Consider the following 18,850-nt stretch of genomic DNA (forward strand, 5'->3'; position numbering starts at 1 on the left):
TTTCTGTTATATTTCTGTATTCTTTGGCTATATTAAGAGTTCTTTACCTTCAGTCTCTGCCAAAAATTTGTAGACATGACCTACAGTGTCTACATGGGAATTTGGGTTTGGAAATACTGAATTATTGTTACTTAGATAACACGGTCTAATGGAAAGAAATTAATTCTGAACATATGATGAAATAATTGTTTTTATAAGCAATTTTCTTCCTTCCTGGATATATTTCAGTTTCCTAGCCTGGGTATTATTATCGCTGAGTCAGATATTTAGAAACTTCTAAGCTTCTTCAAGTAGCAATAAATTTAAAAGGCCAATCAGTAGTATGGGTACTTTGCTTAACAAGGACCACTTTGAGTGAACCCTAGATGAACATGTTAAACTTACACAGTATAATTTAATTTTTTTTAAAGATGAGTAAGTTTTAGTATGTTTTTGAAAGACAGAAACTTACATTTGCCTTTCAGCTATAAACCTGTTCTTCTGTATGTTTTAAAGAAAAGGAGAAAAAAGTGATGCTTTTTATTTAACTTGTCCTAAGCCTCTTACTAACATGAATTCCTCCTTTTCTTACCAACCAAGCCATAAATCAATGTCTGACAATGTTGTTCTGGTTTCCATATTTTCTGTTTGCATTGTGTATTATTTCAGTGAAAGCTGATTATAGAAGAGAGAGAAAAAATCACTTTCATTTCAAATAAACTACTGGTTTAGAGGAAATAAAGTCTTATGTTGAAAGCGTGTTAGATAATACTCTTTAGGCTAAGAAAAGTGCCTGTTACTAAACAGAAATCTCACAAGACAGAAAATGCACTTAATTTAGCTTGAAAAGTTGAACTAAGCCTTTCAGTTTCATATTTGTCTTTTATTCACTGCAGAGTGCCTGCACAGGCTTTCTAAAAGGGAAATCTGGGAAGGGATTAAAACTTTTTTTCTTCTTTGTGGAAACTTTTCAATTTCTTATATAATAGGCACACAATTGTACTGTCACTTTTTTTCTCAGTAGCAGAAGCTTTAAAAATGAACAGTCTTCCTAGCTTTCTTTTGGTTTGCCTTTCTGTTTTAAGGTATATGCGGTACCCATCAAGTATTTCTGAGCAGGTGTCAATTTCTTTTATTTCGAATTTCAGACATGGGATACAGAACTGGAGAGATCTGCAGAATCATGGGCTGAAACGTGTCTGTGGGAGCATGGGCCTGCAAGCCTCCTTCCGTCCATCGGACAGAATTTGGGTGCACACTGGGGAAGGTATTTAAGACATTGTTAAATACTCCATTATCGTTTTTTGAAATCTAAAAGTTGCTTATTACTTTAAGGGTATGATAGACTCTATCAGTGACAGAACTTACAGCTGTTTAGTGATCTAACAGACTACTTCTGGCTTTCATAGGTACAGACCTCCAACATTTCATGTCCAAGCATGGTATGATGAAGTGAGAGATTTCACATATCCACATCCTCATGAATGCAACCCATATTGTCCTTACAAATGCTCTGGTCCTGTTTGTACACATTATACACAGGTATGTAGGTCAGTTTGTGTTTTGTCAGCTATGGAAGGAAATGAGCAATCCTAACCTCCAGTTAGTCACTGCATGATAAGTAGAACGTAATAGTCTTACTGTGTGTATGGTGGTACTAAAGCAGGAAGGGAGCTTTTTGCTAGACTCTTTAGTTACAAACATTGGGTACTGGTGATGTTGAGTAGGGCTGTCATGCAGATCTTTAGATTTCTTCTTCATAAATATCACCTCCTTAACAGGGTTAAGGAAAAAGCTCACAATACCCGGTACTAAGTGTGGCTGCTCAGTGCACTTTGCATAATCTTGTTTCTGTGCCAGCTGGCGTGCTGGTACTCTTTTCTGGAATATGCATGCTTAAATGAAAAAAGCTTTCTTAAATGAATTCCTCAGGTCAAATAACAGTTAAGTACAGTTTATAACACATTTCTTTAACTTCAGCAAGATTTTGAAATTGCATAAGAACTAATTTATTTTCTGCTCATGAAGTCTAGGTATGTAACTTCAATTTTTTTTTATTTTTATTTCTTATTTATTTATTTTTTTTCTGAGGGGAGCCAGTCATGCTTTCAGTAAATGGAAAATACATGATCTTTAGATTCTAATAAAATCTACATAATTTTTTTTTGATACGTTATTAGAAAACTGCAAAATGCTCCATTTCAAAAAGTTTATTTTCTATTTGTTTACTATCACAATTTATGATTCTATCTATTTTTTGAAGAGAATTATTCCCATATTTTTGTTTACAATTTCTTTAAAAGTGACTATAATTACACTTCTCTGTCACATGCATAATTTATAATACATATATATACTTCCTTATGTTACTATTTTCTTCAAAGTATATATCTTTTTCAACTCCCGAAGTCCTGAAGGAACTACATAGTTGACTTCCCTTAAATTAATACAAGATTAACATCTGTTGTTTTTGTCTGCTTTGAACATAACCCAACTTTGTCTCTCAAATTATTTTGAGTTCTGCAATAAAAAGTGTTTCAGTAGATGTATAAAGGAGCACAGACATCATATATTGCAATAACATGAAGACATATTCATTTAAAATCTAAGACCGGGATCTTACTGATGTATGACCTTTTTTTTTTTAATAGTTTTATTGTTTGTCACTTTCTCTCATGAGTGACAAGTGTCCATTCTCTCAGTCTAAGCAATCTGAATCCTTCTGCATTCCTAGTTCATGCTGAGAACTCCAACGCATAGGAACCTGAGTAGAAAACCTTGAGTTACAATAAGTCATTTTAGTTTCAAGGATCAGTTCTTCAGATAATGTGCTGAAAACATTTGCTGCAGTTTCAAATACATGCTCAGAACTTCTATTTAAAATAAACATCATGTATGTTCTATCAATGTAAAGCTTTTCTTTCTAATGAAAAAGGCCATGAGAGGCCTTTAGTCAGTTTTAGCTGGGTTGCTTCAACCCATATATAACAGAACAGAATATAGCATCTCTTGTGATTTGAGTTCTATGTGTTGAAGTTGTGTTTTCATGTTAGTTAGCTTTAATTTCCACATCTTTCTCTCTCTCTCTCTCTCTTTTTTTTTTTCTTTTTTTTTTTTCTCCATAGGTTGTTTGGGCTACAAGTAGCAGAATAGGTTGTGCAATTAATTTGTGTCATAACATGAACATCTGGGGACAGATTTGGCCAAAAGCAGTCTATCTTGTATGCAATTATTCTCCTAAGTAAGTTATCTGACACCCAAAAATATCTTGAATGGGGGGAAATACTTTGTAGTAATCCAGGAAATAATCCAGAAGGAAATTGGTCTGAGTTTTCTGTTTTTTGTACTGTTACAAAGTAGAGCATTGTTCCCAATGCAGTCTTGGCTGCACAAATACTGTTGTGATTTTGTAGAGCTTTGGTTTTCTGGCCTTCAATGTTGAGTGACTTTTTTTTGTAAAATAAATATATCTCCCCATCCTGACCTTAAAGTATGTGTAACATGAAGTTGATGCTTAAGATCACATCCCACAGGTTATTCCATTTAGTGGAGTGGAGCCAGTTCTCACATAATTGAAGAATTTAGATTTACATTGCTATGCCAATATAGAACACACACACGCACACATGCACACACATATTAGAGCAGCTAATGGCATTACTTCTAATATTTTTGGTGTACTTCTAAATGACTTATAGCATGTTCAATTTATTGAAGCAATGCTATGGTCTACATTAATATTAGATTTCATCACGTATTTGTCAACATATAGAATGATGCTTATTGTTAATATATTAATTTATTATGGCATATTTTACTAACTGTTTTGTTTTGTTTTGCTTGAAGAGGTAACTGGTGGGGACATGCTCCTTATAAGCCTGGTCGTCCTTGTTCTGCATGTCCCCCTAGTTTTGGAGGAGGTTGCAGAGAAAATCTTTGTTACAGAGGTATGTAGGATTTTAGCAGTATAACTATAACTGGACAAAGAAATGTAACCTTTTGCTTTATTTTCTCATAATTTTCTTATGTTTTAAGTTAGTAGAATAGAATATATTATGCATGTAGTCAAAGACATGGTAGGGGTCTGCTTTACCATACCGAATGAGATCAAGTACTATGTATGGTAGATATGTGAGGCTGAGCATCATGAGAGAGTGGAGTGCGCTGCTGATTTAATTGTTGTATGAGAGCTTTTAGTACACAAAAATGTAGACTTTTTCTGTATGTTATTTATAGGGTTTTTTGTAAATTGTAGTGAAGTCTATGCAGTGATTTGTTTAAAGGGAAACATATTAGCTCAGTGACATAGTAATATGCATTACTATAAGAGAAGATCAAAACAAGAATGAGTTAATAATTAAATTGTCAGCTAGTGTTATTATTCATTTTTTAGAATTGTCATAATCTTGTATATATTGCACTGAATTATAGTACATCATGAAACAAGTGTTTCTTTTTGTTTTGCTCTGTGTATATGTACCTCAGCTGCTTCAGTTAGAAACTTTTGAAAGCTACTATCTATTCATATGGACCATAAAAGCCCCAGATTCCAAACACCTTCCTTATGGTTCTTATTTAAGTGAAAACTTTAGGTTTAGTAATGAGTGTTTCAAAATTATTAACATTATGTGTCATATTTTCAGGTACAATTTTTTAGAAAATCATATTACTTAATTGCAAACTATTTTTGAATTTGGTAAAATTTTTCACCATCTATTTGAATTATTTCCTTTGACCTATTTGTTTTCTGATGGCATAAAGAAGATAGTTCAAAAAAGTATTAGGGTCATTTTCATGCCTCATTTGTACTGCTTTTTCTAGAAAAAATCTACCTTTTGTCAGCATACAAAGGATAATTGAAATGTATTATGAAGCTTGAGCTCTTCTTCTTATGAAACAATGGAAAGTTTTCCTTGCTTTTTTGCTTATACTCAATGACCATTTTATGAAAACAGAATTGTGTTACGAAAACATGTTAAGAGTTTTACATTCCATAAATACATTTTGTGTGAGAAATCTTTTCTCACTTGCTTTCTGAAATAGAAGATTCAGAGAGACCTTATTCTCCTCATGAGCCAGAAGAGGAAACCAATGAGATTGAACGGCAACGATCCAAAGCCCAAGATGCAACAGCACAAAGCCGACCAAGAACTCATTCACCTTCAGGCTCCACAGGCAGTGAGGACACTGAGAAAAATGAAGTAATAAGCACACAGCAAATGTGTAAGGAATTCAACTGTTTTTCAAGTAGTCAACAAATTTGGAATTATATACTATCTAATTTCAATGAAATTGCTCTTTTCTTGTTTTAGCTCAGATTGTTTCATGTGAAGTAAGGTTAAGAGATCAGTGCAAAGGAACAACTTGCAATAGGTATGGTCAATTTTACAATTACATTACATTACATTACAGTTGTGTTACATATTGTTATTATTCTGAAAGGCTATTATTCTAAATGTATGCAAACTGGAATGCTTTCCCTTTATATGATCTCAGATTCTAAAACCAAGTTATATTTTATTTTCTTAGGTATGAATGTCCTGCCGGCTGTTTGGATAGCAAAGCCAAAGTTATTGGAAGTGTACATTATGAAATGGTAAATATTTTAAAATAAGATTTTGTACAAATAGAATGTTTAATGAAATGTATTTTTTTCTGGAATGCTAGTTAAAATTGCATTAAGAATGGATTTTGAAGAAAACAGTTTTCAGCCTAAATAAAAGCCTATATCAAATATTTAAAATAGTACCAAACTGGGTTTGCACCTTTGCGTTTACTATCCATGTGTACTTCCTCCTCTTGCACACAAACAGAATGAAAATTTGCATGCCCAAATGTTGGGGTGCAAATTTGTGAACATGCAAATTCAGGACAAGTATGACTGTGGGCACAAATTGCTTTGATAAGACAGATCTACATATGTAAACTTAATATCTTGCTGCAAAATTTATCATGTATAACTGAAAAATAGTATAGGAAAAAAAGAGCAAAGGTGAATGAATATATTATAAATGAGTATATTTTATCTCTGAATAAGGCAAAGTGATTTTTTTCTTCATTTGAAATAATACTTACATAGACCACTTCAAACTTGACAGACTATCTACCAAGTTTTTAATGACATAATTAAAAGCTGAATTAAATTGCAGTAGAAAGTAGTGTTTTTCTCTGACTTGGAATTCCTCCTCACACTTTATTTTTCAGCAATCCAGTATTTGTAAAGCTGCAATACATTATGGGATCCTAGACAACGAAGGTGGTTGGGTTGATGTCACAAGGCAAGGAAGAAAAAATTACTTCATCAAATCTTACAGAAATGGCATTCAATCAATTGGGTAAGCTTCCTTAAAATTAAAACATGTAGAAGAGTTTTCATTTGTTTCTGCTGTTATTGCTGTTATTTCATACAAGATGTGTAACAAGAGTAGTATTTTGCATACTTCTTTTATCATAAAAAAATGAAAATACTATAGAAGTTTATGTGGATATACAGGTATTGTATCCATTTTGAAACTTTAGCCAGTATTTAATGGTGTATAGAAAAGTGACAGAACGATTAATTCATTTGTAACTGTATAGAATTGCTGTAGGAAAAGTAGTACATATTGACACTAACATAGATTGCCTTAAAAGTTTTGGACAAACCTGTTAATTTATTTAGTATTGGTCCACTTACACAGAAGTGTATGACAGCTAACAAGGCAAAAATTGTCCAAGCTCGTATTTGGAAGTGATCCTCTTGTACTGCACATAGAAACAATACGAACCAAGCAAAAATGCATCTCTTCTTATATTTCTAATAGTTTCATTACAGTTCAGTGACATTTTGCACAAATACTTTGCTCAATATCTGCATTGGCCAGTGATGGGATAATACTGTGTGCCGTGGAAACTTCATTTGGACATGAACTACACTGTTCAGGTGCCTGTCCTGAGACTGATCTGTAACAATAAATCCAGATACTCCCTGTTATGCTAAAAGTAAAATGAGAAAAGTAGCATATAAAACTGGAGTATATCATGCACAATTTTCTATTGGTAAAACAGCATTAATATTAATATGTTGGAATATAAGATACTAATAGTATCTGGAATCTCCACTACATCTTAATGTATTCTGGAGAACTGTATAATACTATGTGTAGTTAGTATATATGTAATAATACTGTACATGTAAGAATGTATGAGTAATATCAAATTGAAAGAACACAGCATTTTGCTGAATTATGTATTTGGTTTGTGTGTGAACCTAGTGTAACCATTAGAAGCTGTGCTGTGTCTATGTGCTGTGCTAACCAATTGCACATGCTGTAAAATCTGATGTAATTTTTCTCTTAAACAGATTTACATAACCCAGAATACAGAGAAACACTGGCCAGTTAGACTAAGTTCAGTAGCTAGAATTTGGGCTACCTAGGTAGCACTTCAGACATTGACATTTATCTGTTTCTTTGGTCATCAAATGATTTGAATTGCAGTTTAAATTATACCTCCTTAAAAGGAACATACAGATAATTATTTCTTCATTAAATGTTTTGAGACAAAGAGATAAACAGATCATAAGATCACAGAGTGGACACATGTAAGTTGTATCACATCTGAACATTAAAGGCTACTGTAGCTTCCACTCTACAAGTATATTTCATGAAATTTCTGCTGCTGTATGTGTGTACAGATGACATAATTCTTCATTAATGTCCTGCACTGTTTGTGACTTCACACTATAGAGTGAATCTATAAAATATTGATATCCAGCATTAGCATAGTAAGTCACTTCCTAAATTGTAGCCGTTGGGATAAACAAAGATTTACCAAAGTTTCACATCTAGTAAATGTCCCTCCTGCAAGGTTATGATGCAAATTCTGTATTAGTTGATTTCTCAGTTTTGTAAGATACCTGTTTACAGTAAAATGACAGTACTACCTGACCAGGATTTCTCTAGTGTTGATGGATGAAACCTTCAAACAAGAAGACTAGGGAGACCTTGCAGCTATCTCACCAATGTCTCTAAGTGGATTCTTGCATAAGCTACACATAAATTTGATGATTGTTATGAAGACGATTTCACTCATAGTGTATAATCCAAAACTTAGAAAAAGAAATTTCAGTTTAGCATACAGCAAACTTCCCAGTTTTCTTCATTGATTTATATTCAGGATTGCTAATACAGTTGTTTTTATCCATCTATTCTATTATCAGGGTATAGGCTAACATTTTAAACCATATGTCTACTAGTCAATCAACAGTAGAATACAGTCATCTGTTCCTGTATCAGTGTTTGGCAATGGTAGGGCAACCCAACTATGAGGTAACAGTGAAAACAAATTGAAAGGCAGTAAAGGAACAAATATGGAACTGGTAGACTATGCAATGTCATGAACCAATCCAAGCAAACAAGTGAATGATCCTTTATCGTAAATGAATGTTTCTGAAAAATTCTCAACTATAGTTTTTGTTTACTACATTTTGAGGGACATATATTTTGAGTTTGCATAATTTGCTGTTAGCACACATGATCTCTTAGCAAACTAAGTTCCTGAAAGAGTTTAACATGCATTCCTGGTTTCTAATTAGATTTACTGAGAGTACAAACTAAATGTGCTACTCTAACAAATAGATTCACATTTGGGTAGGGTGGGTTTAATGAGTAACAATTGACTGAGAACACTGTCTTAAGTTTATTTTTAGATTTATGTATGAAAGTTCTCCTAACTAAAAAGACATAGAAGACTGGAAACATTAAGAAATGCTATTTACTGACTATTTCTGTTATATCTTCTTCAGAAAATACCAATCCGCTAATTCCTTCACAGTCTCTAAAGTAACAGGTTAGCATTTATTTTTTATGAACTCATTTATTTTAAACTACAATTTTCTAAATAGCACAAACTTATTGGTTTCTATTTTACTTTTTCCAGTTCAAGCTATCACCTGTGAAACAACAGTGGAACAATTGTGCCCATTTCAAAAACCAGCTTCACACTGTCCAAGGTAAAATTCTTTGAATCTTTTATTAATACAAAATGCTACATATTTTATATCAGATACCGATTATCTGATATTAGTTATATAGTTGACATTAACAAAGGTGACAGCAGTAGCTGTAAATGTGAAGGCAGAAATATTTTCCCGATATTTTCATCTTAGGTCTAAATAAATGGTTAGGTAGGTGAAGATGATCCGTTGGCTGTTTTCATAAGAAGAATTTCACTTTCTTTTGCCTGTTCAGATCTTTCTTTCATCTCCTTGTCAAATCTTAGTAAATCAGACTAAAGACTGAAAAGGAAAATCTATTTTTCTTTTTCACTGTTCATTATTAAATCTATGCATCTTGAGCAAAACATAGTTTATTTCAATGTAATTGCTTGTAAGATAGATAAATTAAAAGGAACTGATGCAGATACTTATCACAGAAGTAATCAATTTTTTTGGAGTTCTGGAGGATTCAGTGAGCAAATATATTTGTAAAAAGATTGAAGAATATGTTTTTAAGGTAAGGTGTGGTCTGCAGGTCAGTTAACACCTTTCAGTCAAATATATGCTCCTTTTCTTTGAAGCCTATGTTTTAGCTCTTCAGTAGAAGCCAGTGCCTCAATATTTAGGGGAAGGAAATCAGTAACAGTTCTTAAGACCATAGATGAGTCAAAGGTAAATACACTGTAGCATGATTTACCGCAAGCTAAGCTAGAGATATCCACAGGAGTACTTTCATAGCAGTCCTACCGCCAGAACAGGAAGCAAGTACAAAGCCAGAACTGCTAGGAAAACATCCCTTCATGTAGCACTTGGGTCCGAGGACTTGTTTGGTGTTTGGCTATGACTTCTGGCTTTTTAGTTGAAGGATGTGGAGAAGTAAGCGAAGGAGTGGAATGCAGGAATGGACACTTATACTTCTACCTTTATTATTTTTTTCATAATCAAAAACTGAAACTACCTTAATTAAGAAGAAAAATAGTGTGTAGCTTAAAAACAAACAAACAACAAACAACAACAACAACAAAAACACACACACACAAAGAACTAATTAATTCTGAAGTATCAACTTAGAGAGCTTCTCAACAGTGGTGATACACTTAGGAATCTGTATACATACTTAATTCTAAAAGTGTGATTGTCTATGGCATTGATTGTGCAACCTTGTTTTTCCCTCATGCTCTGCCCATAAGTCAGGAAGTCTTCAAAGGACTCTTTGACATCTTACTTCCTTTAGACAAAAATCTCTCTCACAGCTGCATCAGCTTATTTTGGTGACCTGTCTGATAATACTGCCCAAAGGCTGTGGCATATGAAATATCAACAAGGGCATGGATAGCAACAGATCTAGGAATCTCATTACCTTCCAGAATTTTCTATTTTATCCTAGGATTTTAAACGCTGACCCTCATTATGAGTTGCTAATTTTCCGTGGCATTAGCACTATAGCAGACCTTCATTGAAATATTCATCTCCTGAGAAGATACTCAGCTGTACAGTTCAGATATCTGTAGAAGCAGATAATAATACGCTGGCTTTATTACTGTACTCAGATATGTAAAACGAAAATATCATAAACTTATCCAAAGAGAAGAAGACCACAGCTTTGAAGTATGTTTTCAAGCACTTTATTATGAATCACAAGTTACTTTAGGAATCCTTTTCAGTCAGTAGTATCAAAAGCTCAAAACTGTTAGCCTTCTAGTATCTGTATGGACCTTTCTGTATGCACCATCAGACTGATTAATACTCACTAATGTTGATATAGAATATGTTATAGTAGTACTCTTTTATCATTCTTCCTAATTGTGCTTTATTTTCAATATTTCAGAGTGTATTGTCCTCACAACTGTATGCAGGCAAATCCACACTATGCTCGAGTCATTGGAACACGAATTTATTGTGATGTAAGTTCTGTGATCTACGTTGCATTAACTAATGAAATGGAAAGTTCTGTGAAAAGCTATAATGTAAAAATAATGCTAATAGAGAAATATTTAGTTTTCTTCCACATGCTAATTTTTTACACTTAATATAATAAAAAGACGTACCTAACAGTCTTTTCAGAAGTTCTTTGTCTTTAAATACTCAGACAATTCAATGGAAATTTTGTTAAAAACTCAGTGTAGACTTCAGTCATGGGACTTCTGGACTCATGTTCTCAATTTTTGATCTAAATTCCCATTGGTTTGTTCATTATTGACAATGTATACCCATTTAAATCCTTGCCCTTTAGATCCTAAGGCAACCATATTTTTTGTCTGACTAACCAAAATTACTCTGAAAATAAATGTCCACAGTATTATTGTTTTGGATAGTTCTTATCTTTGTAGATAGCTAAATGTTTGTAGAAGGATTTTGATATATTTGTATAAAGTTTCTCATATTGTATTATTTTAAGAGACTAACGTTGCATTTTCTGTCCTTCTGTTTCCTAATCAACTTTTTTTGTTGCCATGTCTTCTGTACATCATGTTTAGTTCCCAAGTGGATAGCCAGAACTAAATAAATATTCTTTTCCATGTACATCCTTTGTCATCTCTCTGTGAAGAAGCCAGGAAGTAGTGGCAGATTTTGCTGTATGTTGTAACTATTTTTTAGCTGTCATCACGAGTAGTATGGCAACCAGCTAGGTTACTTGTGTAACTTGAGTCCCTATCCTAAAAACACTTTTGTACTTGCTGACAAAAGTGCTACCTGTTTGAAAAGCCATTCCTGTTTAGTAAATAACATTGATTTATGCATGTGCAACTTGGTCCTTAATGTGCTTAAGAGATTAAGATTAAGATTCATTGATGGTTCATTTTGTGGAAGACAATTTTCAGTCCAAAGGTTACAGCCAAATTTTCCCAGTGAGATAGATGAGGCTTTGTTGTGAGAGAAAGAAGACCTGTTTCTGTTTAACTTATACAAGAGGACATCTTACAGTGTATGTTTATTTTGGCTGGAAAAATCCTAGATGGCTTTTGTTAGAATTATGGAATTATGCTTTAAAGATATTAGACATACTTTCTCATTATTCATCTCCACTGGATAGAAATGTGTACAGCCATACTGCTTTTAGGAAAAAATGGACAGAAAAACAGGTAAGAAGCCAGTGATGGGAGTCTTTTTACCAACTTCAGGTGTTGCTATAGTAGATATAATCACTGAAGCTGCTCCTCTAGGTTATTTTTACAGCAGTTTGCATTAGTAGTGGTAAGGTAGATGGACAACTAATGTGGAAAATGCATTTGACTATTTCTGAGTGTCTATCTCTGTGTGAGGTGAATAGCCGAGCAGAGATGTCCATTCCTCTTCATTTCCTAGAAAAGGTTCCTAAAGCATCAAGCTCAGATGTAGGCAGATGCATCCTATCTATATTTGTGCAGATTTTTCTATTGATAGTATTGTCATTATATGATTTTCTGCAGGTTTTTTTGTTGTTGCTATCATTTTAAAGTATTAAAGTATTTTAAAGCTAAGATGCTTTTAATTGAAATTTTCACTATCTAATATGATTGTGTATTTTGTACACTATAACGTATGACTGAACTAGTTTCATATTAAATATTTATAGAAAATGTCTAACAATTGTGTCCTCTTTTTCAGATTTTCTTGTATGCACAGATTTGTCCATAGATATAGGGAATTCATTTATGCACGTATCATAGCAAATGTATTTCTAATTGCAGTCAAAGATCTTCTTGGTTAATTCCAGAAAATCAATATTTTTTTATGATATTCCTGCAAATTCTTTTTTTTCCCCCCATTTGTGGATGTATGTATGTATTCATATATGCATGTGACTATTTATTTGCACTACTGCTTAGGCCACTTGCATTCAGTAGATATAGAAGAATTTGCTTGCATAAATATTCATTAGAGACAAGTAATTAACAGATACCACTTCAAAAATATACCTTTAGAGAACGATTTTGGTAGTATCCACTGGAAACTATTTAACCACTTCCTTTTCTATCTGCAGTTTGATCATATATTCATTCTTAAATTCCCAGTGTTTTACAAGTACTCCTTTTTCCCTTGTTCCGGAAAGGGATTTTTCTCTGATTTGTCAGTAGCACCACACAGAACTTTTATCCTTCTATTTTCCCACCTTTTACAGCCTTGACATTGCAATGACTATCCCTAACATAACTAAAGGAAAACCATCCATTATTTCATCCTCTGTTCTTCCAGTCTGCTGAATATTGTCACTTTGTCTGGGACAGATGAATTACAACTGCAGTTGATATAGTCAATGCCTATAAACTTATTTGTGGACTGAGTTTTCACCTCATACTAATCTCTTTGTATTCTATACCCTCTACTTTTCATACCTTCCATTTGTTTCTCTTATCTTGAGGTAGATATCCCCCTGTATATCAGATATCACACAGTAGCAATCTGATAGATAGCTACTGCCATAATATGAGTACATAAAGGATGCTGTAACCCTAAAACTAAAGTGACTACTACTGTTCAGGATATAATGAAAGTCTGGTGGATTTGGGAAAGGAAAAAGTATGGAGGAATGCATAAACGGCATCACTTCTGACATGTTCAAAAACGCAGCCAGCACTATGGAAGGAAAAACTTTAAAGCATCTTTGCTAAAGCTTCTTTACATGAACAGTTTCAAATCGTTACTTTCAAAAATACTGTAACATCAAAAGACAAACTGGTTAACATTGAAGCTGGCAGCATTTGTGTTTGGAATAAGAGTAGGAAAATCATTTGTATCTTAAGTTCCTGATTTTATATAGTATTGAGATTACAAAATGATTACAGGAACAGATATAAATTATTCCAGTTACAACTGAAAGAAATGCAGCTCTTGCTTGAACAGTGGTCCGTGTGACCAGCTATTGACTTATATTGGCTTCAAATTTAAGATTGATTGAGGAGAGACCTTTTGCAGTGAATTTTTTTTTGTTTTTCCACAAAATAGCGTGGTTTTAAATGGAGATTCGTTCTAACTGGAACTATGCTTTGCAGCACTTTGTATTGAAGAAGATTGGGGCCTTCATTCTGCACTATATAGAAAGCTTCATATTTATGGCTATTGATTTAAAATATCTTGAAAGTGATAATATCGTTGAAGGCGTAACCTGCAAGTTCAAATCAATTATTTAAGTTAGCATTTTCAAGATTGTCACTGAACTCTCCTGTAAATATTATTTGTGCTACATAGATTCTGGATAGAAAATTAGTAGGTTTCACACAGAAGAAGGTGCTGTTAAGTTCACAGAGAGTTTTGCCTGCATAAAGTTTGTGATAGAAAAATTCTTCTTCTGAAGCAATTGAAGAGACTTCACGTCCCAACTGTATTTCCTCACTCAGAATTAAGGATCTAAAATCATTAGTCTGGCATTAATCAACTATCTTATTTAAGGAATTATTTTAGATCTCTTTGAATTGATGCTCACATTGTAAGTTTAATCTAATTAGCTTTTAATATTAGCCCATGCCTGAACAGAAAAATTGTAATATTCCCTTGAATATGGACCATTTCACCTCTGTTTGAGGTTATTCAGATGGAGATGGAATTGCTGTCCTCTATCCCTCTTACTTTTGGGGTAGGACATCTCTTCCTAGAAACATACAACTGCAGTATGCCTTTGCTACTGTGCTGTTCCACTGTTTGGCTATGACTGGAGATTTAACAGAATTTCCTGATTTATAATAATTCATGGACATAGGTTTGGTTTTCACTACCTCTCTGCTACTGAAATGAAGGCAGATGGAACCTTTCATTGTGAAAAGCCCAAGAATTTAAACATGTTTCTTTCTTGAAATGAAATAGGCCGAAATAAATGATTTTTGGATCATGCTGTGAAACCTTGCTGAAGAGACAGTGGCTGTATTACTTCTATAAATTGGCTTAATCTGTATGTAACTGATTTAAGGACACTAAAGATTAATAAAATCAGTCATGCAGTGAGTGTAATTATTTCACGTTTCCTAAAACTTGGTTTACACATTTTTATTTTTTTCTAAAAACTTTTGAAATAGAAAAATGAATACTAAGCTTCTCCTTATTCTTTCTTAGATATCCAGTATCTGCCGGGCAGCTGTACATGCTGGCGTAGTCCGCAACGAGGGTGGCTATGTTGATGTTATGCCAGTAGACAAAAGAAAACTGTACATTGCTTCCTTCCAAAATGGCATATTTTCAGAAAGGTACAGAGCTCATTTTCTAATATTACTGTTTACTCTTCACCTTGATAAGATAATAAAGTCTTGCGTTATATCTGTTTGCACCTGTGGCACAGCTAGTAACCATTAGGCCAACATGGGTGATTTACAGAGCTTGTGTAAGAGCTGCAGTGACTTTGTAGAAGCTGTGGTACCAGAGCTGCCTGCCTCCTCTAAGCTCTTAAATCATTATTCTAAAAAGCTGCTTATGAAAAAAAATAATAAATAACCCTCTTGTTTATTTTTCTGTTTATGTTGCAATAGAATAATAAAAAACACCTCTGGTTTATTTGTGATTTTTTAAAATTAATATCAGCAATCTATTCTTTCTGAGAGAATCTGTGATAGGCTGGTACTGGTAGCTAGTTGCAGGTTCATTCGTTCACTCTGAAATGGACTTTACAGGTTTATATAGTACCAAACCAATAAGCCTGGACCACGATTGATGCACAGAAATCTTTAAAAGTTTTTTAGTTTCTATTTTTTAACGGTTTTACTGTTTTTATCAGTTTTTCTGAAAGACACAGATGTGCTGTGGAAGTTCATTTAATTATACTCAGTATAGTAGTGAGTTCTGTGATGATAACTCATGGCTGTACATTGCAAATCAAATTTAATTCCTGAAGGAGCTCTCCAGGTTCTACAGGAAGAAAAAGATATAACCTTAAGAAAAACTTCCTAATTCCTGTAAAACTATGAATGATTTTTACCCTCTGTAAAATCTCAGAAAGTTTTTTTAAAAAACTTGGAAGTTTTTTTCTTATTTTTTTTTTATTACAGTTGTCAGGCCGTCTTGCCCCTTTCTTTCATAAACCTCTGAGCAAACCTAGAAACTTGTAAAATACATATTTCATTTCCTTGGTGAATAATTTCAGTTGCATATTCTTTGGCTTTTTCCTGATTATCCTCCAGTTCCCTCAGAAAGAATACTTCCTTATTGTTTTCTTTTGTTCTCCTTCTAAATTCCCTCACTGCGTAGAAAAGTAGTTAAGTGTTGCAAACTCAGTCATTATTTGTACTTTGCCATCTTGGTCAGTGTTTTGGAGACCATTCTCATGAAATTTTTATTTTGTGAAACCGAAGAACTGTACTGAAGACTGCAATGCCAGTGGAGACAACATATTTAATTACTCCCTTTTTTATGTTTGCTCCATATCCCCTTCTTTCTCAGATGTGCCTCAAATAAGTTTTTCAAAAGGAAAAAGCATTAGATCATTAAACATGACAAGTTCTTTCAGTTCTCATTACAAAAATATTTATTCTAACAAAATTTCATTGTTTTTGTTTTTGTTTCTTTTGAAGCCACATATTAATCTGTTCTGAAGGTGCTTTAAATATATTTCCTTTGTTTTTGTAAAATCTAAATTCTGTTTAGCAATCATCCTTTAGAGTATAAACAATGAACGAGCAAGTGATCTCTTGGATTGGCAAGTTATATCTGAATGTAGTTCTTTAATAGTCAACATAAGATATATGCTTTTGCAAGTTCCCATAAACTGTTCTTTAGCATTTTGCTACCAGAATCTCTGGTTTCCTTTACAAAGGAAAATCTAGGATTACTTGAAATTCATATGTTATGAATTGTTCCTAATAAATTTACTGGAAGAAAAAAAAAATTGATTTTTTTAATAAATTTTGTTACAAATAAAAAAAATATTAGCTATTAAAAGTTATGAGTGGTCATAGGAAGAGTTGCAGGAATCTAGAGCTATATTTAACAATTCAAAAAAGTTGTCACAGAAGTGCCATAATCTTAAAAATAAAAGCAGTTGTTTTTTTTTTTTTAATGTTTCAGTTTACAGAATCCTCCAGGAAGCAAGGCATTCAGAGTATTTGCTGTTGTTTGAATCAAGCGGGTAGACTATAAAACAGGCAAGTGAAACCATGCACTTGGAAGAGAATACTAAAGACCATTTCTTATCATTGCTAAAATTTGTATAAAACTGTAACATTCTTGTACAGAAGATATATACTGCTTCCCACAAAAAAACCTTTAAATTACATATAAATTTTAATGAAAAAATCTTTAAACATGGGAGAAGAATCCATTTGAAAATCTATATTGATAAATAACAGTATTTTGAATCCTGTGTTAAATATTGCTATATTTTCTTAGCAGTTACTCCTAGATGGCTAATTAAAGCTCATAAATGTTCTGTGTTTTCTTCATCCGAATATATTATTGTATGGTGCTTTATATATGCCACTAACAGTAGCCTTAAAAATAGGGAGGCCTGAGTTTTTATTTCTAATGTACATAAAAGAAGCCATCCCAAAAATTCAGTATAATGAATCATGCCTTAAAGTAAAATAAAAATATATGTAACTTTTTGATGATTTACAGTAGCATTAGCCATGCAAGCAGAAATGAAGAGCTAGACTGTTTTTCAATTTTCACACAAATCATAACAAGTTCAAATACAATTTTTAAATAAAATACAAAATACAGAGAAGTCCTTTGGAGAAAACATATTAGTATGTCTTCCTCTAAACAAATATTTCTACAAGAGAGGACCATTCATATTTGCTATTTTTTAAATACATTTATAAATACAATGTTTATTGAATGCTGCTAAGCTCTTTAGTTCAAGGTACCGATTCACTATGGCCCAGTCCTTCACATATATTCTCTTGTCTTATGGCAGATTGAGGGAGATGTATAAAACCTTGAAGGATCTTAGTCTGAAAGTAAATTTTCATATTCAGAAGTGGAGTAACCGTAAATTAAGCATAAACCATCAGATCTGCGGTGCAGTTCTGCAAAGATACGCTTTACTTTTACCACGTGACTCATTCAATTTACCTAAATTGGGTTTCAGAAAAAAACATAGAATTGTACACGTGCATAGTTATTTGCAAGCTTGAGGGCTTAAGCTGTACATGGTATCCGTACACTATACAAAATTATGAGGGTAAATTTTAAGAAAATAGCAAGCTTATTCCTCATGACCTGGCAAATATTCCTGCAGGCCAGGAAGTATAGTGGTGCGGATCCTTGTGACAGTTGTCATTTGTTGCTTCACCATTTTTTTGAAACTCATTTATGGTGAACAGCCTTGTGCATTAATTTTACCATATTATGGTATATGGAGAACATGTAATGGTGATACTATGTTTCTTTCTATGAAAAGTGTATTGTGCTTTAAGACTGAAAAGCTGTTAAAATTTATTTTTGGTATTTTTTGTTTCTGTTGTTGAATTTATTTCCTTTCAACTTGTAAACTGATTCATATTCTTCATACTTCAGAATATTATATTCTGCCTTCTGTTTTGCTACATGTACTACCTCATGTAGTTAGACAAGCTTTGTTAGTTTTTTTTTTAATCTGTTTTGAATAAAAATTATTTACTTAGAATTCATTTGATGGCCTTTATTGTTCAGCTGTTTCCCTTGCCTCAAGAAGAAGAATTAGCAACCACACAGTTTCCTTCTGCTCAACTAATTGTTGCAAGTTGTACAACCAAGCAGTAGACGCAGCCTGAAATTTCAAAAGCTGTAGAGGCAGTGTAGGCACACAATTTCTATTAACTACACTGGGAATCCTCTGAGTAAGTCTTGCAGTCATTTTTTCAAGTTCTAGCCAGGATATTTGGGAGCAGACTGTTTTGTCATTGCAAAGGGGAACTGTGTCAGAAAGCCAATGTTATAAAAAACAATGTTATAAAACAAAAAATTGCCACCTTTTTCCATCTCAATCCAGCCCTTTGCTCTTCTGGTAAA

The 18,850-nt window shown here is 33.2% G+C and overlaps 1 protein-coding gene across 3 annotated transcripts in view; it reads left to right on the top strand.

Annotated features, from left to right (window-relative positions):
* The window catches only part of CRISPLD1 (cysteine rich secretory protein LCCL domain containing 1), a 38,333-nt gene extending 19,844 nt beyond the window's left edge, over positions 1-18,489 (top strand). For all 3 annotated transcript variants that reach the window (XM_085221301.1, XM_085221300.1, XM_085221302.1), the window contains 13 exons: positions 1,128-1,246; positions 1,389-1,521; positions 3,105-3,220; positions 3,826-3,926; positions 5,023-5,202; positions 5,292-5,352; positions 5,509-5,575; positions 6,184-6,314; positions 8,765-8,808; positions 8,899-8,971; positions 10,785-10,860; positions 14,984-15,114; positions 16,925-18,489. In XM_085221301.1, the coding sequence (XP_085077427.1) occupies positions 1,128-1,246; positions 1,389-1,521; positions 3,105-3,220; positions 3,826-3,926; positions 5,023-5,202; positions 5,292-5,352; positions 5,509-5,575; positions 6,184-6,314; positions 8,765-8,808; positions 8,899-8,971; positions 10,785-10,860; positions 14,984-15,114; positions 16,925-16,976 (1,284 nt within the window). In that variant the 3' untranslated portion in view covers positions 16,977-18,489. The remainder of the gene's footprint in view (positions 1-1,127; positions 1,247-1,388; positions 1,522-3,104; positions 3,221-3,825; positions 3,927-5,022; positions 5,203-5,291; positions 5,353-5,508; positions 5,576-6,183; positions 6,315-8,764; positions 8,809-8,898; positions 8,972-10,784; positions 10,861-14,983; positions 15,115-16,924) is intronic.
* Positions 18,490-18,850: the final 361 nt, after the last annotated feature.

The sequence above is a fragment of the Meleagris gallopavo genome, chromosome 3, assembly GCF_905368555.1.
Source record: "Meleagris gallopavo chromosome 3, MGAL_WU_HG_1.1, whole genome shotgun sequence".
NCBI lineage: Eukaryota > Metazoa > Chordata > Aves > Galliformes > Phasianidae > Meleagris > Meleagris gallopavo.